General features: G+C 39.4%; 3 protein-coding genes across 12 annotated transcripts in view; 1 reads left to right on the top strand and 2 right to left on the bottom strand.

Annotated features, from left to right (window-relative positions):
- LOC144198111 (pinopsin-like) overlaps positions 1–3,856 on the top strand; it is a 4,189-nt gene extending 333 nt beyond the window's left edge. Inside the window, exons 1-4 of the mRNA XM_077718969.1 lie at positions 1–140; positions 1,464–1,789; positions 2,282–2,509; positions 2,572–3,856. The exon at positions 1–140 is cut by the window's left edge and continues 333 nt beyond it. Of these exons, the coding sequence (XP_077575095.1) occupies positions 1–140; positions 1,464–1,789; positions 2,282–2,509; positions 2,572–2,811 (934 nt within the window). The 3' untranslated portion in view covers positions 2,812–3,856. The remainder of the gene's footprint in view (positions 141–1,463; positions 1,790–2,281; positions 2,510–2,571) is intronic.
- Positions 3,857–4,001: 145 nt separating this feature from the next.
- lrrfip1b (leucine rich repeat (in FLII) interacting protein 1b) lies at positions 4,002–15,405 on the bottom strand. Of its 10 annotated transcripts, none has more exons than XM_077718878.1 (18): positions 14,911–15,404; positions 13,529–13,615; positions 11,377–11,424; positions 10,852–10,896; positions 10,661–10,711; positions 10,415–10,492; positions 10,209–10,244; positions 9,606–9,731; positions 9,022–9,213; positions 8,786–8,881; positions 8,509–8,601; positions 8,195–8,287; positions 7,816–7,951; positions 6,068–6,117; positions 5,791–5,908; positions 5,627–5,706; positions 5,184–5,288; positions 4,002–4,990 (listed from the first exon to the last, which is right to left on the bottom strand). In XM_077718878.1, exons 1-18 carry the CDS (start codon positions 14,998–15,000, stop codon positions 4,880–4,882), a joined length of 1,635 nt encoding a protein of 544 aa, XP_077575004.1. In that variant the 5' UTR covers positions 15,001–15,404; the 3' UTR covers positions 4,002–4,879. The 10 variants fall into 10 exon arrangements, with proteins under 10 accessions (XP_077575004.1, XP_077575011.1, XP_077575048.1 ...); XM_077718885.1 differs by having other exon boundaries at positions 8,786–8,878; positions 9,043–9,213; positions 14,911–15,403; XM_077718922.1 differs by lacking the exon at positions 8,195–8,287 and having other exon boundaries at positions 14,911–15,405.
- Positions 15,406–16,654: 1,249 nt separating this feature from the next.
- mlpha (melanophilin a) lies at positions 16,655–25,096 on the bottom strand. The gene is made up of 16 exons (XM_077720543.1): positions 24,967–25,096; positions 24,431–24,558; positions 22,594–22,815; positions 22,393–22,505; positions 21,775–21,819; positions 21,360–21,415; positions 21,182–21,271; positions 20,364–20,466; positions 20,093–20,283; positions 19,340–19,420; positions 19,023–19,244; positions 18,262–18,432; positions 17,604–17,765; positions 17,471–17,527; positions 17,333–17,378; positions 16,655–17,247 (listed from the first exon to the last, which is right to left on the bottom strand). Exons 2-16 carry the CDS (start codon positions 24,538–24,540, stop codon positions 17,204–17,206), a joined length of 1,713 nt encoding a protein of 570 aa, XP_077576669.1. The 5' UTR covers positions 24,541–24,558; positions 24,967–25,096; the 3' UTR covers positions 16,655–17,203.
- Between the last annotated feature and the right edge of the window lie 1,523 nt (positions 25,097–26,619).

The raw sequence follows: 26,619 nt of genomic DNA, 5'->3' as shown, positions 1-26,619 counted from the left end.
GTTGCTTCTCAACATCAGCGTCAGCGACATGCTGGTTTGCGCGTGCGGGACCACGCTGAGTTTCGCGTCCAGTCTGCACTACCGCTGGCTCTTCGGGCGGGTCGGCTGCTTGTGGTACGGCTTCGTCAACTCCTGCTTCGGTGAGTAGCACTTCGGGAATACTACTTCGAATCTCTATACTTGTTAGGGAAAGTGCAGAACATTCGGTTTCTCATGAAAATTTGGCACTTACTATCACAGGTCCTGGATTTTTTCAGCATTTCTTACAGTGATCAGTTTTTGGATCTTCCAATGTCAGGGCGTAGTTATATCTGCTATTAAAAAAGAATATAACACACCATATTATACAGTAAATTAAGTATTATTTGTATTTTAATTGGACCCCAGTGCCATCCCAAAACAGTTGCCTAGATTGCCTGATTAAAAAAAAATACCAGTGGGATGAGTGGTCAGCGTCTCGCCCTATAGCGCTGGGATCCTGGGTTCAAATCCAGGTCACTTACACCTGTGTGGAGTTTGCATGTTCCCTCTGGGTCTGCGTGTGTTTCCTCCGGGCACTTCGGTTTCCTGCCACATTCCAAAAACATACATGGTAGGTTGATTGGACACTCTAAATTGCCTCTTGGTATGGGTCTGGGTGTGCATGGTCCGTCTCATTGTGCCCTGCGATCGGCTGGCCACCGATTCAGGGTGTCTCTGGCTAGGAGTCAGCTGAGATAGGCTACAGCACCCCACACGACCCTAATGAGGATAAAGTGTTTCAGAAAATGAGATGAGATGAAACAATGCTCATGCTATAGTTCACGAAGATTTCCGAACATTTCATTTCTATACCGCCTATCCTCGCAAGAGTCACGGGGGGTGCTGGAGCCTATCCCAGCTGTCGATAGAGAAAAAGGCACTAGGGCTAACATAGAGACAGACAGCCATCCGCACTCACAATCACACTCCACCGAGGCGGAATCAATCCCATGCGTGCCCATACCAAACTCACCAAGTGGCTGTTTTCTAACATAAAGTACATTTCAATATGTTTCAAAAATATTAATAGTCTAAAGGACATCTTACTGTTTTAGCAGCTAGTGCTTTTAAAAAATGAATGTCTCACTTCTGTTGCTCTTTTTAAAAAAATCTCTGTAGAGCAATTCAACAAAATTGATAACAGTTGGACATAATAATGATCAATTATTACAATGATTAAGTTTGTAGGTGATATTTATGTTGGTTTTACTTTATAGCTATCATGTTTTTGCATGATAACATGTTAGTATCATGATGAATTGAGACATAAAAACTGTATTTTTATATTTATTTCTTCAAGCACAACTGGATATCAATACACTACGTGTTATATAATGTGAACTAATTCCACATTAAATCAGACCAGTAACATTGTTTTGTCATAGCATCAAACTGCCTTTGAGTTTTATAATCATTTTTATGTTACGGCAACTCTTCCTCAGGAATTGTGTCTCTGGTGTCTCTGGCCCTGCTATCCTACGAGCGATACAGCACCCTCCTAGTGTACAACAAGCGGGCCTTGGACTACAGGAAGCCTCTGCTAGCAGTGTGCGGAGCTTGGCTCTACTCGCTGGCATGGACTTTGCCCCCCTTGCTGGGATGGAGTAGCTATGGGCTGGAGGGGGCGGGAACCAGCTGCTCCGTGACGTGGACCGAGCCAACGTCTCGCTCACACTCGTACATCGTTTGTTTGTTCGTCTTCTGCCTGGGTCTCCCCGTCGTTCTCATGGCGTACTGCTACGGTCGTCTCCTTCATGCAGTTAAACAAGTGGGTTGCCAGAGTTGAGTAGGAGATCAGTGACTGCTGAGTCGCAGTAATACCCTATTTACTCGCATATAAGCCACCCCTTTAAATTTTTGGGATTTTATAATTTCTCACGTGTAAGCCACCCAATTTTAACCTCCGTATTCATGGTTTTAATAGGGAGTACAAATGTGTTACTGTGAAGGGAAAATCTTAAGAAAATCATCACATGTGGTATTTCTGAGATACTGTATAAATCAAAAGAACTCTGTTAGGGTCAATATCATAAAGGACCAATTCATTCCATAATGTAAAGTTTTCTTACTGCAAAACAGAAAATAACCAACAAATAGTAATTGTTACTTTTCCAACATCTACCAATGAAAAAGAGTATAGCAAGTCTTGTTTGCATATAAGGTGTATCCTTGATTCAGTCATTTGTTTTAGTTACGAATACGGCTTATATGCGAGAAAATATGGTAAGTCTTACGGAAGTAACATGGCTTCTGTGGTTAGGTGGGTCGAATTCGAAGGACAAGGCAGCGCGAGTTCCACATCCTGTTCATGGTCGTCATCACGGTGGTTTGTTTCCTAATCTGCTGGATGCCGTACGGCGTCGTGGCCATGATGGCTACATTTGGTCAGCCGGGCCTCATCAACCCTGTGGCGAGCGTGGTGCCGTCCATCCTGGCTAAGAGCAGCACCGTGGTCAACCCGGTCATCTACATCCTGATGAACAAGCAGGTGAGGCACCTCTGGTGAAATCCACACTACTTTAATCATACAGCGTTTCATCATCCTGTCAGTTCCACCGCTGCTTCCTGATCCTCTTCCACTGCCGGCACCAGCTGACAGAGAACGTACAGTTTGCAGCGTCCAAAACCACCATGGTCCATCTTAACCGTCTGGCCACGGGTAGTGGTCCCAATGCTTCCGACAACGCCGGTCAAGCGGTGGTCAAATCCGTTGACAGGGAGGATCCTAGTGCCACTCTCTCAGATAAAACGGAACCACCTGCGATTTCGCTTCCTGAGATCTCTTTGTGAGGTTTCGCCGGGTTTAAGATTGACAGGAGCATTTAAGAAATGCCACCTTTCCAACATGGATATTTTCCATCAAGTACCGTATTTTCACGACTATAAGGCGCACTTCAAAGTCTTAAATTTTCTCCAAAATAGACAGTGCGCCTTATAATCCAGTGCGCCTTATATATGGGAAAAACTGAAAACCAAAAACGAAAAACCACCACTGTCGGATATTAAAAAAACACAAACGCCTGAACTGAAACAATACTGTGAAATATGCAGATGCCATCTTAGTTTACAAAATCTTCCATCTTATAGCTCCTCCCCCACTGCAAGATTTTATTTCTAAAAATCCAAAACATCAACGACTATAAGGCGCACTTGAAAGTCTTACATTTACTCCAAAATAGACAGTGCGCCTTATATATGGAAAAAATGACGTTCATTGAGGGTGCGCCTTATAATGCGGTGCGCCTTATAGTCGTGAATATATGGTACACTAATTCCTTGCCACCATTCCGACATGAATGTTGGTAAGGAATTAGTATACCGCCATTTGATGGAAAATATTGGTCTCAACAAATATTATTTACATGTACATTTTACCTGATTTGGTTGTTGAAAGTGAATTAAAGGTCGTTTTCATGTTTAATCCTTTAGAGTTACATATAAAAGTCACCCCACTTAATCAAGACCCCCATTTTTATACTCCCTACCATACCCTTTCATTGAAATAACATTATGGGCCTTACCAAATGATATTTGCAAGAAAATGAAGCGCATACAAGACCTGTTTTGAACACTTCTGCTTCACATTTATCGAGACGGTGACAACTATTTAAATATCGTTGATGCAAGTCCCTTTTATTTACACACATAGCAGAAACTCAAGATATCATGGAGCGTTTCCAAATAGGAGTGTCTAGTATTTACTTAACATCCGACTCAGCGTTCATCTACAATGTGCTTTCCTTGCTAGAGAGACAATTTAGCAAGATTGTAGAATGAGTGCATCTTAGTAGGAATGTTTTTCCACCAGTATATAGATTTCTGTGCACTAATGAGATGATTAGGGTGCACAAATACATCTAATTGCATACTCATTCTTTGTTAACATCTGAATGATAATAGGAGTCATTAGTTAAGCAGGTTCTATATGCGTCAGATGTAGTTGTTCTGCCAGTTTGCAGGAATGGCATGCAATTGTTTAAAAAAAAAAAAAGTAAGACAGTCATCCAACCAACCCGTGTCATGATTGTTAGTTTCATACAGTAAGGCAAAAGTGAAAAATGTCATTGGTTCAATTAGAATGGTAAACTGTCCTAAGACTAGCGGTGTCCAAAATACGGCCCATGGGCCTGCTGTCCAATTTTTATTGGCTTACAGCAAATTATGAAAAAAATATTGAATATGGCCAAAACAAGAAGCTAAAACTTAGCCTACATTCTATTGCACTTTCCAGTTTTAACACTAAACTTAAATAAGGAAAAGCTCAGGGGTAAGTATATCGATAAAATACATTCATGCATTCGTTTTCTATACCGTTTATGTCACAGGGGTGCTGGAGCCTATCCCAGCAGACAACAGGTAGTAAGGAGACTACACCCTGAATTGGTTGCAAGGGCATAATGAGGCAAAGACAACCAATCACTCTCATCTAGGTCCTTTCATTCTCTGATATCGTTATCAGTAAGATAGTCATTTTACTAGTGTGCTAAATTGTCCCGTGTACCCGTAAAAATAAAGCGCTTTTTTCATGTAGTACTTTAAAATGATAGAGTAAATGCTCAAAAAAATCTACACAAACCAATGTCGGAGTTGATGAGGCAGATGTTCCTTTTTCGTCACCTGTCAGAGCAGGTGGGCGGAGTCCCATGACAGCATGATACATTCCAGAGACTCCCATATCACCTGGATGCACAATGAATGAAATCAAGCGTCCATTACCCACCAGAAGTGACTATGAGTCAGGTTGCAGCAGAAAAAGATTCAACAAGGTTTTAAACCCAGAAAGCTGTCCAGGAGTTATATTCCACAAACATTAGAGTCCTTCCTGGAGCCAGGTGGGCTCCTTATAAGTGAATAGGGGTCACTGCTGGTTCTGCAGAATGTTGCGGGCGGCCTTCAACTTCTCCAGCCGTTTGGCAAGGAGACCGTTGGTGTCCTCGAGTTCCTGAATCCGGTCCAGGGCAGTGCGTAACTGCGCACACAAAAAAGAACACAATGTTATAGAGATAGTACAACATACTTGAGGTATAGTGGATCAGTTTGACGAAGGCTTAATATTTGCAATGAGATTAAAAAAAAAAACAATTCTACTTTAACATACAAGAGGAATATTTATATTTGCTCAAGACAAAACTTATGATTTTACAATGATTAAAGGAAAGTACTTGTCTCTGTAGTTTTCTCTTCTCAACCTTCAGCTCGTCCTCGACCAGCTCCGCCGTCTCCGACGCTGTCCTGTATCGAGTCACCTGACCTTCCAATCGGATGACCTGGACGATGCAAGACACAATGGTAAGGAAAGGTATAATGCTACAGTCATCTTAATGTAATCCTGCCATACTTTTGAGTCGTAATTTTATAGCATCAATAAAACGAAAACATTTATTATACTACATTATTATTAAGTTGCTGAAGCCCCTCAAAATTGACCAGCATTTACTAAAATGGACTTCAGAGTCCAAACAGTAATGGACAATACATTCTAGAATTTTGTTTTTAAAGGGTGATGTGCCGAGAAAAAATGACAGTACATGGAATTACCAAAATAAAATGGTTAATTAATTTAAATTGGTGAAAAAGCAAAAAAAAAAAAAGGCAAACAACATACGCTCTGTTCTAAAGTAGTAACTTCTTGTTCCGATTTCACCAGCTTGAACTTCAGATCGCTCATTTGTCTGTTTGCGTCTCCTAAGAACAAAAAAAAAGTACAATGGCATAATCGATCAAGAATAAGAAGAAGACCGGAAGAGGGAGAAAAAGAAAAGGGCTCACTCTGGATGTCCAATGCATAAGAATCCATGCCATTTTCTAGATGATCTTCATCAGGATTCTGACTCCCATCAGGTCTACTTCTTTGCCCCACAAGTAGTTGCTTCTTGAGCATTCTGACCTAAAGCCGCAACACATTTAAAACAATTTAAAAAATTAAAAAATGAACATTTGGGCAGGTTGCTTATTCATCGCCTTCATGTGGAAACTGTTCAAATGCACTTTTTTTTTTTTAAAGTGCTTGCATGATTGTTGATTTTATATGTAGGTGGACTCTCACCTGGTCCTGGAAATGCTCTCTTTCTTCAATTAGCTTCTTTAGCCGCTGCTCTGGAAGATGAGAAGTGAAAACAGAGTCAAAAACAGACCATTCGCTACCAGTTCTAACGGATTGAACATCTATTACTGTCATTTGAAATAAAACATGATCATGCAGATTGCATCGCAAGCCATACCAATCAAAACTAATTCTAAAAATTGCAATACATTGATCATTTTTTGCAAAAAAATTATTGAGGGTTTGATTTAGAATATGCAAATTGTTAGATAATTCTGTATTAGTAGACACGGTAAGGCCATTTTTGACAATTTCTTACCCATTCAAAAGACTGTGACATCACTGTAGAGAAACTATATTACAAAGCAGCAAACATGATGTGATCGGGGCAGAAACATATTTTCAGCACAACTTAACAGAAGTGATTTCTTCCCATAAAAGGAAGAATGAACATGATACAAACTCACAAAATCAGATTACCTCCCATAAGGTATGTGAGTGGACTTTATTTATCTAGCCCCTTTCATAGACAAGTTACAAGGAGCTTTATAATAATGAAAGAGCTAAACGAACGATAGTAAAATCATGAATACTGCCAAAAAGGAGATTACTCAAAGTAACATGCCTTTGTAAATTGAATTTGAAATTTCGAGACAATTCTATAATAAAAGATAAACAACAATAAGTGGTAAATAAGGGAATTAAACAGCGACTCTAAAATGACACCAAAGGTGATAAGCTAAATAATTTAGGATTTTGCAAGCTTGAGCATTTTTCCACAATATTTCCCAAAGTTTAGATTGAGGTCTGATTCCTACAGTTTTGCAGATAATTACATCTCTATCTGCTCATTGGCTTCCTCACAACTGTCCATGTCTACCAATAAAGGCTCCTGGATTGCCCTTGTATTTGGTTGCTCCTCAAATGGCTTTCCTTCAGGGAGTTTCAGCAACATCCATTCAGGAGCTACCATGGCTTTGATTTCCTCAAAAAACCTTCTGAATGTATAATTTGGATTGACAGTAGCGGGCGTTGCAGATGATGATGGATTATTTGTGAGTAAGTCTTCAAGAGATGGTGTGTTATCTGAAAAAACAGACTCCACTGAAGTTAAGACAGTCATCTTGGGATGATCTGCTTCTTTAGGAGTTATTTCACATTTCTCAGAAACATGCGAGATGGGAACAGCTTTCGTGCTGATATTTGGACAATGGGGCTTTTCTTTGTGAGTCTACAGATGCTTTGACTTTAGTTTTAAAAGTCAATTTCATGTCCAGAATTCAGTTTCAAGGCCTGTTTCGTGACTGGACATTTCAAGGGCACGCGGGCCTGTTGACTTGTGATTGAACTATGTACGTTTTGGAAGTTGGAGAACTTTTTTGACAAAGGCAGGGTGTCATAAGGACACCAAGGACACAGTGGAACAAAACGCACAGACAATTATTCCACCATGGAAAGTGTGGAATTCATCGCATGGCAATTGTAGACAAACAACCATCCAGACACACAGTCATACCTAGTGCCAATTTAGAGTCTTCAACCAGCCTACTCTGTATGTTCTGGAATGTCGCGGGAAATCGGAGTACCCGGAGAAAACCCACGCAGGCCCAAGGAAACCATGCAAACGTCACACAATGAGTGTGGAATTTCACGACCACACTTGTATTTTTGTTTGGCCATCCCTGTTTGACTATTTGGACTGAATCAAAGACAGGTGATGATAATACATTTTTTTCTGGCAGGAACCTTACCCAGCATGCTTTCTCTGCTTCCTGGAGCTTCCGTTGACAACCGGGAAGCAAAGCTGTTGTCCAATTCATCCGGAGTCTCTTCCAAACTCAAGCTCCCATTGGTTGCGACTTCAGGAGTAACGACCTCTCCGTATTTCTGATTTAGAGATATAAAAATTAAAAAAATCATAATAAGTGATGACTCACCGACCAGCATTCACCGAATTGGGCGACATAATTAAAGAAAAAAATAATAAAAATTTAAAAAAATATAAAAAACAGCAACCACAATAATAACAACAAAAACAATAACAACAACAACCAAACGCAACAAAAACTTCTTATGAGACGCCATGTCACGCGATTGGGCGAATCCACCACGTAACTACTTAATTAGTACCTTGAGAACATCCCGGAGTCTGAACACCTCAACACTGAGTTGGTCGCGCTCGCTCTGAATGATGTCAGAGATTTCCTTCTGACGCTCTAATGCCTGACAGGGACCAAGGAAGGATGACCAGTAGGGAACAAAGTGGCATAGCAGGAAGGAGCAAGAAGAAAAAGCAGGTAGAGAAAGGTTAATGGATTAGCAGCAATATTAGTGTGACATTTAGTAGAATCCAAATCTGCATTTTTGTTGTTGTTGTTGTCGTTATCTCGATTTACTTTTGTCGAATGTTTTTCGCAATGTTTTGCCACTTGATTACGTCATACCGCAATCTTCTTTTCCTTCCACTGCAGAGCTTCCTGCAAGTCAGACACCTCCTGAGAGTAAGTTTGTGTTTGTGCTCGTAACTGTGACACCTCCTGGGTGTGCAAGGAAGGAATAGAGAAAGAAGAAAAGAGAAAAGCAATGTCTTTGTTGTTAAAAAATCATTAAAAAGTGGTCAGTTTTCCCCCAAAAAGATGCCCTTCTTGCCAAGGCTACAAAGAAGCAGAACGTGAGAAGCACATTTTGTGTGTGTGTGTGTGTGTTTAGTGTTGAACTAACCAGCAGTAGTTCTTCACTACGTTTAATAGTGTCTTCCATCTTTTTAAACTGGAACTGAAGGACTAAGTGACAGTCTCGTTCACGCTGGTATGCCTGCAAACGTAGCCGGAATACACTGAAGTGAGATTCCATTCGAAAAAAAGAAAAGGACATAGCTAGATCAAGAGTACACACTCATTCTTTGAGAAAGTACTTCTTTGTCAATGTTAGAAACATTAAAACCATTCAACAATCTGACATCCCATCGACCTAATGACCTTGGTGCACTCGTCAGAGTGCCGTCGAGCCTCCCAGAGCATCTCCTCCATGTCGCTCAGTTCTTCCCGAAGTGTTTCCACCTGATACATTAAAGTTGACTTATCGTTGTGTAGCTGAGCGTTTGAAACCATGGCTCTGCGATACTTTTCCTCTGCCTCCGCCACAGAACCCTGCGATGAAACAATGTCAAACATTTAAAATATATGAGTACCGAAAGGACACACAGCTGGCTTCAAAGCGAGCAAAACATATTTTTCATTTTTTGTCCACTTTCACGTTACTTTCAAAGTAAACATAACTCTGAAAAGAGCTAAGAATTGGAATATCTAGTATACGGTATATGAAATCGCCACAAACAACAGAAATGTTTCCACATTCAGGAAATATAAGAATACTTGCAGGTACTATAGTCTTTATCTGCTGCAAAAAACAACTATTACAGCTATAACAACTATTACTATACAGTTTCACTGCAAATAAAAAGAGGATTTGACTGATATTACACAGCAATGTCAAATCAAATTTCTTGATCAACAATGAGGAACTGTTGAAATGTTGATACCTTCATCTCCCTCATTGACGCCTCCATCTCGATGGAGACCGAGGTGTCACAGCTTCCCCTACGAGAAGAGCCCCCCGCGGGTGAAGATAGATTGGCTGAAGAAAGGTTCAGTACTGTCCTAGGGCCCTGACAATGGTAGAAAAGGGTCAATGCAATTCAATGTTGAAATAAAACACACTCTGTTAAGGGATATAGCCAATAAATTGTTCCCAGCAAAAAAGGGCTACTGCAGAGATATCTTTTATGAAAAAAAAAATCTGCAGTAGTCCCCAATTTTCGTGATGTACCCAAAAACTGCGAAAATGCAAAAACTGCGAAACGTGAAAAGTTGCAAAAAATGAAGGAACACAGAAAAATAAATCATTTTTCGCTGTGCCGCAAAAACTGCGAAACGCGAAAAACGGGAATATACTGTGAAAAATATTTCCGCAATAGTCCTTCGTTTTTCGCAGTGCCGCAAAAAACGCAAAACGCAAAAAACTGGGAAATACTGCAAAAACTATTTCCACAATATTGTCCCTTTTTTCTCGGTGTACCGCAAAAAAAAACGCAAAAATTATGTGATCGTGCTTGATTTCTGGTACTGTTCTCAGGTTGACTTACTTTTTCCAGAAAATCTCTATCCAGTCTCTCTTCCACCTAAACACACAAAGACAGACCATGGAAATGAAATTTCCAAGTCAAAGTTGCTGATTTACTGCCACAATTAATAAACCAAGAGCATGAGAAAAGACAAGACTTTAAACCAACACACTTACTCCCAGTCAGATGTAAAAACATCCAAATTTACGAGACAAAACAAAGCTTACCACAGGGCTTGCACGAGCTGAACTAGCTCGAGAGGATGCCCGGGAGCATGAACCAAGAAAAGAGCTGTAGTCTGAAGGCTTGGGTGCAAAAAGTAGAGGACAAGGAGTAGAGATATGTAGATTGAACCAAGCAAAACATAGAGGGTGAAAATATAAGGAATACTTAGTAAAAAAGACATAGTAGAGGCAGAAAAAAGAAAGAGAAGGCCTATTAAATTCAAAGTGGGCTTAATGAATTAAAGTCACCTTCAGACTGCCACGACTACCCACGGACATCCGCTCTTCATCATCAGACAGCTGAAAACACAGACAAAAACAGACTGCATTAAAAAAAAAAAGCATTGCGGATGTGCTGACACATTGCCTGAGGATTTCTCAGCTTTTTTCCATAAGTAAAATCACCAAAGAAAGAGTATGACAGCAGAGAAGGTACAGACCGAAGCAATTCTCCGTGAGTGGCGGGAATAGCGCTCGCCTTCCTCCTGAAAGGCCGCGAAGAAGAAGAAGAAGAAAAGAAAGAGAAGAAGATGTTACCATGCAGTCAGGAGTCACAAAGAAGGACGATTACAGGACGTAAAATGCTTAATACGATGCCTGTCATGCATTGAAAAACACAAACATTCCAAATAAGACGAATTAAAAATAATGTACGATGACTACATAGCAAAGCTTGAAAGAAAAATAGAATGTGGCAGACCTAAATGGACACAAACACGGCAATGATAATAAAAAGCTGACATGCAGTGGAGATGACTTCTTAAAACCTTTCCATCTCCATACAGGTGCATTTAGACTAGTGACAGCCATCATAAATGGGAACATTTGCACAATATCAAACCACTGGACAGCACTTTATTTAAAAAGCACAATGATACAGTCAACCCGAAAACAACTCTTTTATACTGGGTGGTTGTTTTAGGGGAAAAAATAGGTAGTAGGAGGTTTTCATGCTGTGGTCGTACCATCCACTGTTCAATATGACCCCATTTATAATCCACACCATAATACTTCTGTAGAGGAAAGGAGCAGATATTAGTAGGTATTTTTCAAAAGAACTTTCCTCCACAGTATTAGTTCATTGTAACTGCTCCTTTTAGACCCACAAAATACTGCGTTCTGAAAATGTTTCAATACTGAGGTTACCAAAAAAAAACTGGACATTTTCTTGAAACAAAAAGGTTGTTTGAGGCCTTTGCAGTTCTTTAGTAAACAATACTATGCATGTATATACTAGACATAGTATAGTGTTCCCTCGGTTATCGCGGTTAATGGGGACCGGGACCACCCGCGATAAGTGAATTTCCGCGAAGTAGGGATGCCCCTTCAAAAATGCTTAATTTGAATTTAATTAAAATAATAATAATAATAATATTTTTTTACGCCCCCTGTATACAGTACACCATATAGAATACAGGTATAGAGAGTGAAATTCATGTTATAACAAAAAAAAACTGTAAAAAATGTTGTCTCAATGTAATATTTTAAAAATTAAAAAATTAAAATTTTTATCCCCCCCAAAAAAAAAAAAACGTGAAGCTCTGAATGCGCGGTGGCTGAACTGCAAAGTAGTGAGGGAACACTGTATACTTTTTAACGGTAAGTAGCCTAAACTAGTTCAACTTCCAACATGTTGGCATAATCTGGTTTACCATTAGCAGAAATTGACTACAATATTTTATCAAACGGATATAAGTTGCAATGATCGCAAAAATAATGCCATTATTCATACCTGAATTCCACATACAATCATGACGACCTGTTTAAAAACCCTATGCACGTTGTTAGTAAATTGTTCATAAGAATACAGGTTGGTGCTTGCACGCTTCGGGGTTCCTACTTTTTAAAGTCTAACTGCCAGTTTGATGTCTTCCTACTTCAAGTATGTTCAAGTGCAATTGTAATTAGAAGCGCTTATGAAAATGATTCAAATAAAGAACACGCAGACAAAGAGTAAATGGTTAGAGAATGACAGACAAGTGACTCACCGCAGAATGGTTGTAATGACTGATGATTGAAGAACAGTCTCATTGTTACCTCTTCTATTTTCTGACCTATGACCCTCTGAGAGGGTGTCACATGTTTGCTTAGTGTCACTCAATGGGAATTAGTTGATTAGTGTTGATGAGTGGAAAAGTTGGATTTCTTATAATGTTTAGGGTGAAAACATTTGTGATGATACCATCATAATGACCTCACTTACTTGATTTTTTGAATTATTTAATCATCTTAAATTTGATCAATTTGAGGGATCCAGGCAAAATATTCAAAAAATTAATGTTGCACATAGTAAAAATGACTGAATAGCTTGTGAAATTGGATATTGTTATTATCATTTAAAGTAAATGTCATCCGAGGGGCTGCTTTATTAAATGTGATAGACTGGATTTTCCATTCCTAATTGTCTCTAGGTATGTGTGAGGGTAAATGGTTATTGACTCTTGCTCTTGCCATTAAACCACAAATAAATAATCATATCTCAATCACAAGCCACTGCTGCCAAAACAGATATACAGTACATTGTAGTGCCAACTTGACTGAACTGTATTGCCTGATCTAAACTTCTAAGAAGAAAAAGAGCAGTGTCACGGTCAATGTTCCCTCTAATTTTCCATTGGTCTGGGCAGGAAGACAACCTCCCTGAGCGCACAGAGTACCAGTGTGAGTGACATTATCATTGCTTGCTATGGGCACACCAGTATCACACCTGCCATAAGCAGGTGCATGTCAATGTTCCCACTAAATTTTCATGTAAAACATGCTGTAAAACACAGAAAACATAAGAGTGGACAGAGCTACTGCCACGCAAATGGCGCCATCATGGGGAAAAGGGTAAAAAAAAAAAGGTTGGATTTTATTTACTGCGCGCCATATGATTGCTGCTGCGCAGAGAAGACGAGAATAGTACGCAATTGCGCAGGCACATTGTTCACGGTACCTTGATTTAAGGTACTCCCTCATTGTGTTGTTGTCAAAGAAGGCGAATGAGTGAAGAGTTTATTTTGTGTGCTAAAACAAGCGTCTGAGATGTCATCGCTCAATCAGATTGGGTGGTAAATGACTGCAAAAATGTTCTCGAGTTAGGAAGCAGGAAATGAAAGCAGAGAGACGCCTCACCTCTTTTTGTTGCCTCTCCAGCTCCTTCATCCGAATTTCTCTGGCCTCCGCCCTTGCCACTCGTCTGGCTGCCAATCGTCCCTCCGCCTGTCACATAGATTCACCATATCAACAACCACATCAGTTGTTCTTCAACTTGTTTTGCTTGCAGGGTTGCTCAGCAATGAAACTAGATTCTTCGATTGTCGTGATAATGTGACTGCTGCTGATAAAATAAACACTTGAATGTTTCGAGCAATATCCTGTTCGTGACTGAAAAGGGTTTGCAACAAAGAAATGAAAAATGACCATTCATGATTGTGTTTGTTTGTCCAATTGGACGTGTGGATGTGTGGTCATTGTTCCCCAATGCAAAAGTTTTGGTGAAAAAAATGAAACTCACAGTCTACAGTTTAAAATAAAGGATGTCATTTCATTTGTAATTGATTGCAGTGCCGTTTAGATTTAAGTTATGGAATGTAGAAAGAATGCAGTTTAATTGCATTCCCGTAGTCAAACAGCAAAATGTTTCTGGCCATAAGCAAATACACTTTGATCCAATCATAATGCAGAATTGATTCCCACATGTCCAAAACATTGACTGAAGTCATGAGCAAGCATGAATATGAAAAGAATTGTTCTCTCAAGCATATAAAAAAAAAAACTGGCAGGCTGCTTTTGATCATTTATTCAACTTCTAAGACTGAACAAGCATGCAAAAAGTCATGTAATTTAGTTGTGCTTTAAAATAGAAACATAACGTATAATATCACATTTTCTTGAAGATCCCAGACTATATTTTTAAAGTTTTCTATTCCAGATCAGGCCAAGTCTAATAGTATAAGAAATGAGTTTTCTTGGGGTGGAGAATAGGAAATTTGGGAGAACCTGCAGTCTGTATTCCCACCCTAAATAGAGACTGATTGAGAAATGAGCCCCAAAGCTCCAGTCTGTTTACCCCCTCTGCTAAACTGACCTAGTATGTGCATATGTGGGTGTGTGCGTGTATGTGTGACCCTCATTCTTTAAGCCTCTGAACATTAATCTGCAACCCGGCAGTCACGTGACTAGTCTGCCACACAGGTTCTGTCTACACCGACCGTGATAAATTCTTTCACATATTCATCAAAACAGTTTTTTTTAAAAATTCCAATCACCCTTACAAACTCTTAGGTCACAATAATCAAAAGTATACAAGGATCTACATTTCTCATCATATTAGGAATAATAATGTAGTCATTTTATTGCATATATTTCCTATCAAGCATAATTACACACTGTAGGATAACAATATTTCAAAGAATAATAAGAGTAATATTAAAACCAAAATTGTAGTTGTTAATTTTTTTCATCATGACAGTGCAATAAGATATAATTAATTCGCCGGCCTTGACGGGACTCACCTCGCGGGCAATCTTTTGAAGAGCATCGTCCTCTGCAGTCAGCTTGTCCGGGTTCGGCAGCCTTTTTCTGCCGGTTCCCTGAGTCCCCATATCCCGCAGAAACGTCCCCTCTGGACCGATCTTGGCTTTACAAGCTTCCCGAGCACCTGCCAGGCGCGTTGAGCATTAGAAAAGCGATCGTGCGCTTGATCTTCAAGTCCTTCTACGGGCCCAAAAGTCTCATGGAAGATTCGGTGTCGTTCTAGGCTAAGCTAGCGTTAGCCCCGTGTCGGAACCAGAAAAACCTCCAAACCGGCTCTGTCACAATTGTCGTGGCTCCGCCGCCCCGAAAACTCGTTAATCCGCCTTTGTCAACATCCGCCGTCAGCCTGGTAGCCGCCTACGTTGCTTCCGGGACGCGGAGGTGCAAATCACGCTTCATAACGACAGGTGATGCCGGACGCCTTACCTTCCGCAGTCAGGTGCCACTTGCTGGCCAATCCTTACATGGTATATGTATACTACTAGTACTACACTCAAATCCTCCGCAAGAACCCCCACCACCAAGGAAATGGTCCTTAATTGTTAACCCTTTATGAGGACCTGGTCGCCACTGTAGACATTCATTCATTTTCTGAACATTTTATCCTCACCAGGGCCGCAGGGGGTGCTGGAGCCTATCCCAGCCAACTGAATTGTTGGCCAGCCAATCGCAAGGCACAAGGAGACTGCTAACAATTCTCACCCGTACTCATGCCGAAGACCAATTTAGAATGTTCAACCCGCCTACTAGAAAAAAAATCAATGTAAGTCTGGGGAGAACATGCAAACTCCACACAGTGAGGAGTGACCTGGGATCAAATACAGGACCCCAGAACTAAGAGGCTCACTTGCTAAACACTTGTACACTGGGCTGCCTGAGTTTAAAACAAGAGAACCGACCTACGATCGAACTCTCAACCCCAAAAGTGTGAGCCCAAAGCATTAACCACTCCAGTGCAGTTTTTTTAAATCAAAATTTTCCATATAACTTGTACTTGTACCATTGTAATTCACAAAAATTGGCACAAGATCCAGAACAGGTTGTAAGCAGTTTATTCTAAACGTGATTGTCAGTGTGACACATTAAAAATATTTAAATCATTTTTTGGTGTGCTTTTTTTTTTTTTTAGTTTTGCCGACTATCTAGATTATTTTCTTGAGAAATGAGTTCTCATTGGCGTTACATAAGGTTGCGCTTGAGCCTATTTGAGCAGATGATTTTATCATATATAAGCAATCATTCACACACACATTCACAACAGTTTTTGTGCATGTTTGGGGAATTTGAAGAGAAAGGCAGAACTTGCAAAGAAATATTATGGCAATTACAAAAAGCAGAATTCCACCGATTTGCTGATATTCTCAGTACTTATATAAAGTTGCAGAAACATCATCAATTTTGCACGGTGGATAAAAATAAAGTAGGTTTGAAAACTGTCATATCGCCTGATTATACTCAACATGTATTAGTCTACCATTTGTGCTCAAATATAAATAAGCGTGATAACCAATGTTCCCTCTAATTTTCCGTTGGTCTGAGCAGAAAGACAACCTCCCTGAGCGCACTGAGTACCAGTGTGAGCGACATCATCATTGCTCGCTATGAGCATACCAGTATCACACCTGCCATAAGCAGGTGCATGTCAATGTTCCCTCTAATTTTTCATGTAAAAGATGCTGTAAAACACAAAATAACATAAGAGTGGACAGAGCTACGGCAGAGAAGACGAGAGTAGTTCGCAATTGCACACGTGCACAGCTTAGAGGGAACATTGGTGATAACCTTGCCACATAAAGTACAGTACATAATATTAATAAACCCGCATTGCATTAGCTTTCCAAAAGCAATATTGTTAAATTTAAAATGTGTAATCCTTATTTTTTCTGTTTAGTTTGACACATTCAAACTTCAAGTTGGAGTGGAAGCTTGACAACTTGAAACTTCAAGGAGCATTTTGAAATAATCTGCCATACAGTAACAGGAAGGCGTTTGTATACGTATATAAGATTACCTAAAACCTTTTATGTTGTGAGTTAGGTACTCTTATATGCAAATTTATCTCCGCAATAAAATGAAATAGTAAGGTGAATATGCTTGGATTTTTCTGGAACTTATTTTGAACATCCAAAATATTGAGGAACGATTCCATTTGTTGTATTACATGAGGTTAATAGTGTATAAGATTTTCATTGTTTCATTTCAATTATTTCCTCATATAGATTTAAAAGAAAACGTATAGAAACCCAAACTGAGGAGAAGAAACTCTCTGATTCAAGAGAGGTTGGATTTCCATGCACCTCCATTTCGCTCAGACTCTGTGGAGAGAGAAAAATATTTTACTTTAAAAAATATATGCACAATACAATGGTCATTAAATTGTTTAAAATAAAAAGGCCTAACTGGGAATTTGCTCATGACTGAACTTCTTCCTCTGTGATCCAGAGACCTAAAACCAAAGAAATATGTTTTATTTTTCCTAACATTAGTAATTAGATGATGTGACAAAGCAGAAAAGCAAATATTTCATGTATTGAGCACCTTTTTCTTCGATCCAACAGCTCTCAGAGCTGCAATCTTACTTTCGATATCGGAGACCTGCAGGGCAATGAAAGTAATTTAAAAATATATATATATACATATTTGTATTGTTTGACTTGTGTGGCCCTCTTACCTCGCTTTCAGCACTCTGCACCCTGGCGGCAGTGAGGGCCACCACGTCTTCCAGCTCGGACAACTCCGAGTCTGTTGTACCGCCGAAGCGATTTTTAGCACTTTGTTCAAGTCGCCGCAGTTTTGTTTCCAGCTCGTACGACTGCCCACTGGCCATGTACACCTGTGACATACAGGCAATCACTTCCTATCAATACTGGCTTTTTATTCCTCATTATTACACACCAGAAGAAAAAAAAGTGTTTTTTAAAATTATTTCAGCCATGTGAAAGGTGTTATCCTCCCTTTGAATAGTCTAGTTTCTGAAAACTAGTATACTGAACAACTGATTCATAGTGAAGGGAAGGTAGTTTTTGTTTTTGTTTTTTTAAGGCAGTAATTATTTAGATTTTGGTTTTTGGGAATTTTGCATTCATCAATGTTTCCATTGGGCAAGAACAAGACACACCAGCCTACGCGGAGATGTACTAAAAGAGTACTTTATAGTCAATTCTTCTTTGTATTTTACCTTATCATTTATTCCAGTGTTGTTATGTTTGTCATATGGTCGTCACATTTTAAAAACAAAGAAGCCTTTTTGACCCTTCACACACATAGAGGTTAAGAAGGAAAGGTTGAGATAGAGGGATAACATGCAAATTGATTTGCTAGAGGCTTACATTTTCCTCAAGTTGCCTGAACGCCTCATCGGCTTGTTTAGCATCGGTCCCTAACATGTTGGTTCTGTCGAGCGGCTCTGACAGGCCGAATTCAACCATCGCGTTTTCGGTGGCATTAATGGTTCTCAGGGCCTCAGTGGTGAGGTCACAGAGGGCGGCGGCGGTCGATCTCTGAAAGTCACGTAGAGGGGGGACAGATGTTAGCAGGGAAACACCAAACCTGCACACTAGCCAGCTTAAACGCAACACTAATTTAGTCATTTAGATCGAGATTCCTTTCAAAGTAGTTTCGAGTACGCTCCTCAAGAGCAGGAATTTGCCTTTCTTGTATTATAGAAATAAAAAAAATCATAATTTTTGATTGATTTGGATGCCATATGTCATATTATAAATCGAATTAATGGTGTTTGTTTTAAATGAATACACTTTTGTTATGGTTGATACAAAAGTAGTAGTACAAAATAAAATTGACCACACTAAAATGGTGAACTAATACTACAGATCATTCAAAATTGGATGAGCAGTTTAGTGAAAAGTGAAGCTCATGTTCAAAAGCCAACAGAAGTTAATTTGACAGACTCTTGACATTTTAGAAAATATTGTGTTAGGAAAACGTTGTTATTGGGACAAGCCAAAGAAAACACAAACAAACTGACACACAGAAATCTTGATGTTTGACAAGTTCAAGGCGTCTTGGAAACATCCAATTTTGCGTTTCTTGTCTCATCTGGCCTGTATGGACGGAACATAACCCCACTCACCTTCTGAGCTTCGCTTGGCACATCTTCACTGGATGAGCTCAGATTCTTCATAGAATCCAGAGTGGCTGCTGCCTTGCCTCCACTTTTGATCCTCCCTCCTGTGAAGGTCTTCTTTTCAGCCTCGTCATCCGACGACTGTCTTTTATTTCCTAGATTCCCCGCCAGTTCACTCAACTTCTTCATCAGTTTCTCTTCCTCGTTCAGTCCCGACGACCCGGACGCCTGTCGGACAACGGATCGGCAAAAACCACTGGGTCAATACTCAATGAAAAAAAATGAAGATAAACAATTTCCACAAAGAAATTCTGCTTTTTCACCTTGTCAGCAGGTGACATCTTCTCCTCCAATCGATTCAGCAAACCTTCAATGGCATTCATGCGTTTGTTCAATTCATTTATCTGCAGTCAGAAAGAAAATTACAATGCAAAACATATCGTGGGAAAAAAGCTTACCGTATTTTCACGACTATAAGGCGCACTTAAAAGTCTTAAATTTTCTCCAAAATAGACAGTGCGCCTTATAATCCAGTGCGCCTTATATATGGAAAAAACAGAAAACCAAAAATGAAAAACCACCACTGTCGGATATTAAAAAAACACAAACGCCTGAACTGAAACAATACTGTTAAATATGCAGATGCCATCTTAGTTTACAACATCTTCCATCATATAGCTCCTCCCCCACTGCAAGATTTTATACCAAAAAATAATCCAAAACATCAACAATGGCTGGCTCTAGAGGTGACTGTGTAGTGAGTGCTTCATACCTGGAAGTCAATAAGGTATTTTCACGACTATAAGGCACACTTAAAAGTCTTAAATTTTCTCCAAAATAGACAGTGCGCCTTATAATACAGTGCGCCTTATATATGGAAAAAATGTCATTCATTGAGGGTGCGCCTTATAATGCGGTGCGCCTTATAGTCGTGGCCCCAACAACTGATCTCCATGGCAACCCAGTAGATCAGCCAGCAAATGAACTTGTTCTATCTCAAATTATGACACTAAAAGTGCCACAAAAGCCTGGATCAGCTCCACCCGCCATCATAAGCATCGAAATGATAGCCTTACTGGAGGGGCTTGACCCAGGTTCTCCTGTGATGATGCTCGGCTGTTGCGGCGGCGATGGGGCGGTGGTTGGTACATGGGTGGAAACCTCGGACATTCCTCTTCATCCGATGTGTCAATGTACTGCTGGCGAGCCATCGAGCTAATCTTGGACAAAGATCGAGTTCGGACCATCCGATTGTCACCGTAATCATCTAGAGGCAAAATCCGCTATTAGAAAAAACTGGAAAACCTTTCTACTATGCAAGTGTATGTTTGAGTTTGTATGTTTGACCATTTCTCATGGCGTAACGGTCAAGACTTCTCCTACGATTCATTCGCTGTTGGTTCATGTCAAATTCCATGTCATTTCTGTACGCTCGTTCCTCTTGGATTTGCTGGGATATTGACAGAGAAACATAAACATTAACTAGATTTAGCTAGCAATAATTAAAAAAAAAAACGATTGATGTCTACTGCCAATTCGCCATTAATCACAGCTCTTAGTGACCATTTTCAGGCTTTTCAACCAAATTTCTGCTACAATTTTCTCATCTCATTGTATGAACCGCTTTATCCTCATTAGGATTGCGGGGGGGGGGGGGGGGGGGGTGTGCTGGAGCGGGAAATCTAGGGAACTACTTCGGGATGGCATTGGGGTGAGGTCCTTCTATGATTTTGTTAACATGTATTTCTTATAACTGCAAAAACAAACAGTAAAAAAATGTGTCTATCAATTTAAACACACTCTTTTAGTAGTGTCACGGCTACAATCCAGTTGCCAACATCATGTGACCTAACCTGGAAAACATGATGGCTTAATGACATAATAATTTGAACATTTTACCAAGAATGAGTTCAAACTGCAATGTCATTAACCACAAAAGCACACACTGGCTGACTGCTAACCTGTTTTTAAGGTTTGTTCAATGGCAATGCAGTTTGGCAGTGGCAAAGTGTGATGTTGTTCAACATGGTAGGCAATGTAGAAGTTTTACAGTTGCATTATTTTGGCTTACTTCTTATTTCATGACCAGGTTAATGAGAATATTTAGTTTTGATTAATGGTAGAACATACAGCAGATGTGTTACTGTACCATGTTATTGTACTACCTGCACTGATGGACGCCGAGAAGAGGGGAAGTAATCCTCTGCATCGAAGTCAAATGGATGAACTGAGAGCAGACGTTTGTTTTTACGCATCTGAAAGACAATGTTTTGTTTGAGAAAGAAAAGGAAAAGTGCATTTTGTATTTATACATATATATTTGTATTAAATTTTTGGTTTTACCGTTCTATATCGTTGTGCATCAACTTCTGGATCGTCGTCGTTAGGATTGTAGTAGTCTGCAACATAAAATTATTTGGTTGTAGTTAAGGTTAAGTTTTGTATTACATAGCCAATAAAATGAGACTATGTTTCATAATATATTATTTTTCGAATTATTTTTTTTTCTTCGATGCACCATTGCAGAAATTAAACACATTTCTGTGATAAGTCCAGTTTCCTCCTTATTATCATGGTGCAATGTACTCTGCATTTTTATGACCCACACCCATTCCACATAAGCGGGGGTCTTGTAAAATAATATTTCATCTTCTCAATATGATTACTATGTAAACTAACATAGTGCTCCAAAATGATTTTGCATTTTGCATCTGTTCATTTGACCATTATAATTTTACATAAGCATTTTAAAACTCACTGTTGCGGACATCGGGCATGCTCTGAGCATCATCATCACGTCCACCTGTCACAAGGAGTACACTATTACTTATATAGTCCATATAAAATGCTTGAAATACATATATTGGTTGGCCAGCAAAACGACTATTGCTTAAAAATAAAAAAGATTCTGTTCAAACTTCAAAAATATTTTTTTCATTAAACAACAAGGACATCTACTTGTACTATCAAAATGTGTAGTTGTGCTAGAAGTACATGTACTTGCATGTAAATGTACTAATACTACACATTTGGAAAGACTACCTGTATGTGTATTTGTGTGTATTTATACTAGTAGCAGGTGTACTTGCGCTACAATGTGTATATTTGTACTACATTAGGAAATTAAAATACATATCTATTGGAGAACACACAGACTTCTCTATCCTGACAGCAACTAAGCGGTATGTGAGCACTTGCAAATAGTGAAAAATATTTCCGCAATAGTCCCCAAGTGTACCGCAAAACCCTCAAAAAGTGGGAGAATACTGTAAAACAAAAATCTGACTAATAAGGGAGGGTTTTGATTTAAAAGTGTGGCTACAAACTCAATTACCGCAACTATTTTGTAACAATTTGCATCATCCTTGGTGCTCACCATCTCCATTCAGCCTCTTGTAGAGTGACCTCATGACCTTTGCGCTACCAAAGCGCTTAAAACGGTTGCGGATGTTGTCATGGTACCACCCCAGGGTGCCGATCTTCAGAACCCTTGAGGAGAAATTCGTTCATTGTATTTGCAGCATTCAATAAAGGTAAAAAATGATCTTTGCGATACTAGAACCCACACGTGGCTCACCTGGTCATCCGGCAGTTGTCGCACACCCAGCCGTGCTCCTTCTTGTTGTAGCGGCTGCATGACTTGCAGATGAACATTTGGCAGTCCAGGCACTGACGCTTGCTATTCACCAGGAACTTGAAGGGTTGCAAACAACGGATACACAAGGAGTCGGCCAAGTTGTTCTGTGTCCCCAGCAGCTCACGCTTATTGTCCTCTTTCTCAATGGAGTCCTTCAATTTGCTGTCAAACAATTGCAGCTTTATTGTTTAATTTTCTGCAAGGTTTTGCATAAAAAAAATCCAACGCATCAACAAGGGCTGGCTCTAGAGGTGACGGTGTAGTTCTCCTTATTGTTTATTTACTTTATTTCCTGTCAGATTTTATACAAAACAATTCCAACACAACAACAAGGGCTGGCTCTATAGGTGACTGTGTAGTTCCCCTTATTGTTTATTTACTTTATTTAATGCAAAATTTTGTACAAAAAAATTCCAACGCATTAACAAGGGCTGGCTCTATAGGTGGCTGTGTAGTTCCCTTTATTGTTCAATTACTTTATTTAATGCATTTTTTTTTTACAAACAATTACAATACATCAACAAGGGCTGGCTCTATAGGTGGCTGTGTAGTTCCCCTTATTGTTCATTTACTTTATTTAATGCATTTTTTTACAAACAATTACAACACATCAACAAGGGCTGGCTCTAGAGGTGACTGTGTAGTTGCCCTTATTGTTTATTTACTTGATTTAATGCAATTTTTTTTACAAAAAAAATCCAACACATCAACAAGGGCTGGCTCTAGAGGTGACTGTGTAGTTTGCACTCATGATCATGCCGTCACCAGCTGTAATCGAGCCCGCACCAAAGTCAGGCGAGTGAACCACTACCTCACCAAGCAGTGTGTGTTGTATTTAGTAAAATTAGTTTCCCTCAAGCATGGACATTTGGAAAATCACAATGGCAAGTGTGGAACTGAAGCCGCTGCCCCTCCCTCAGCCGAGAGGAGCACTGATTGGCTTGTGACCACTAAAGCCTTTTGAATGAATACATTTTCTCACTTTAAATGCACCACGAGAATGTACATGTGTAACATACTAGAACCTAATATATGTAACTAGTAACTAGGTAATCTAGTTTTCCTTTTAAGCAAGGAGAAGCTTTAAGTCAATTACATCTGGAAGCTTGATTTTTTTTGTCTACAGCCACTTGAAAATAAATAGAACCAAAGATAGATGTACTATATATTCTTAATTCACCAGTCTTAGATCTGAACATGACTAAAAAAAACAACTGATAGTCTGACATAGAGTACTATATCAGTCACGGGAATATAATTGTGCTAGTGATAATCTAATTGTGGCTTCGAAATCAAGTTATGCTTGTGATGATAGCAATTTTGAACAGAATGATGAAATTGCAGACAAGTAGCATTTTCTTATGCAGGTTTACTTACAGTCACTTGTATAAATCTCCATATTGTGTGAGTATGTGTGTATTTGAGTGTGCTGTGGAGTCATAAGAGAGTCTTTGTGGCCTATCCGTGTGACTCTGTCATGATGTTTTGCAGCTTTCACGCTCACATTCCTTGACTCTTTGCATGGAAATATCTCACATCAATTAAGTTCAAAAGAACTTTGACAACTCGATTGTAAAATCAAGACAAAAACACGAAACATTTTTGTTGTTGTCTAACCTCGCCCCACCCTTATGTGACCATGCATATGTAACTCAGTTTTGTTCATTGCCACCATACAATAGAGAATTACTCTTTTATAGCTCAATTCTAATATTCATTTTATCAATTATAAACATAGTAGATCATTCCTGGCTTTAGGATTGACAAGAAAACCCACCCTAGTCGATCTTCCTCATTCTTCCGGAGGTTAAAGTCACGTTGGATCACCTCCCAGACATGTTTTGCTTCATCGTCGGTCAGACGAGACAAATCCAATTTCTGTTCCATGATGAGGTCACTTCTTTACTGATGAAGTCATAGAAAAAATAAAAAAATAAAATATCTCCACTTCAGTCAGTTTTAAAAATCTGAAAATTACCGAATGGCAAAATGCCTCTTTAATCAATAGCTTTGTATTGAAAATGTTGCTTAAGGTAAGTATCAAGTAAAAATCCAGATTTTTCAATCTTAAGGATCGACAGAATAGCAATCAAGTGTCTAAGAAGGACAGCAAAATTCATTTAAAACGTTAAAGAAAAGATACTAACACTAAATGGGTTCTTCAGTTAACATTTTAAGACTCTGATTTAAAACAGTGACAAAAGTCAAAGTCTACAAAAGGAGCAAAGTTTCAAAAATGCAAAGTTAATTTTTTTAAAGTTTAAACTCAAGGATTTGGTTTAAAGCAAATAGGAGAGAGAAGAGGACACTCACCTCAGTGGAGCTGCTGCTGAATCATCCAGTGCTCAACTAAGAAGGTCATCTTATCACATGTTCACATCCTCCTGACATCATCAGGATTACGCTCACAATAAATACTTTGTTTGCTGAATGAGAACATGAGACTTTCAGGTATCCGCTAAAGTCCAGAAGAAATAAATAACTAAATAAATAAAAACTACTATGTATGACCTTTCGGACTAGTATTCATCTATGTATATATTTTGCAAATCCTTTAGTCAGTATTTAATGGAATCATTCTCTTTTAGAAGCTAATAAAGCAATGCTCATGCGGGATTTTACCATCTCTTCACAACACATGGGAACATTGTCTTGATACCATAAAAGTCTCACATGGACAAGGGCTTGCTGACTATTGGCTATTTGATAGCTCTTAAAACTTTTTCAGCCTTTCTGGATTTGTTCAGTTTTGGAACGAGTCTTACTGGTAAGAGCACAAGTACAGTATTCCCCCACTTTTCCACGTTTTTTTTTTTGCGTTTTCGCAGTTTTTTTCCCACAAAATTTGCGAAAACGTCATAATTGGTGTTAACCACGTCGGCCTCACAGTTCTGGGGTCGAGGGTTTGATCCCAGGTCGGTCCCAACTGTGTTTGCACTGAGTTTGCATGTTATATCCGGGATTGTGTGGATTTTTCCCCCCACAAAACCATGCATAGTTGAACACAAAATTGCTTCTAGCTATGAGTATAACCATGAATGGTTGTCCGTTTCCTTCTGCCCTGCAATTGGCTGGCCACAGATTCAGGGTGACATCTGCCTGGTGGTGTAGTTAGCAGGGTTAGGCTCCGGCACCCCCTTTGGTCAGATAAGCGGTTCAGAAAATGAATTAATGAATCATTATTTTACATTTCTATCTATTCTTTGACGTAAAATAAGAGCAGCATGAAAGTATTGACTGTTACCATTGATTGATATGTGACATGAGGGACTAAGGCAACCTATTGGCACACTCGGTTGAATGCGCCAATCATGCCTCGCCCCACAGCTGACTTCTTTAGTCCATCAACTTTTCACGCGGCACACCCCATGTGATGCAAAGCTCAGCGGCGGCGCGCTGTTAGTTGAGGAGCTATGCGTCACGAAAAACGACATTAGCAGCAACAGGGTCACTGTGCTTTTGTATTTTCAATTGAACAATGTTTGTTTGGTAGGTATATTTCTTCTCCACCCTAATAAAATACATTTGACAATATTTATTTTGGTTCAATTGCAATTAGAATTTTAAAGGTTAGCTTCATCATGAGAATGAGAATTTTTTTTTCCCAAAAGTACAGAAAATGACTAATATAATGCACCAGGATTAATCCTGGTGGATGGGATGAAACCCAGATTTGATCCAAAACCCCGGTATTTCAATCCAGACTTGTTCTTTAAGATTTAAATCAAGATTTGCAAATCCAGTTATGCCTTTAATCCAGATTTGCGAATCTAGTTATGCCTTTAATCCAGGTTTGCGAATCCAGATATGCCTTCAATCCAGATTTGCGAATCCAGATATGCCTTTAATCCAGATTTGCGAATCCAGTTATGCCTTTAATCCAGATTTGCGCCAGAAATAATAAGTTTCCCAGTAGGGGAGAAAATACAAGAGTGGGTTTGTATCAATTTGTGCATGTTGTTTTTA

Source organism: Stigmatopora nigra, chromosome 1, assembly GCF_051989575.1.
Source record: "Stigmatopora nigra isolate UIUO_SnigA chromosome 1, RoL_Snig_1.1, whole genome shotgun sequence".
Lineage (NCBI taxonomy): Eukaryota > Metazoa > Chordata > Actinopteri > Syngnathiformes > Syngnathidae > Stigmatopora > Stigmatopora nigra.
The sequence above is the reverse complement of the archived record's forward strand: the minus strand, read 5'-3'. Positions and strand labels throughout refer to the sequence as shown.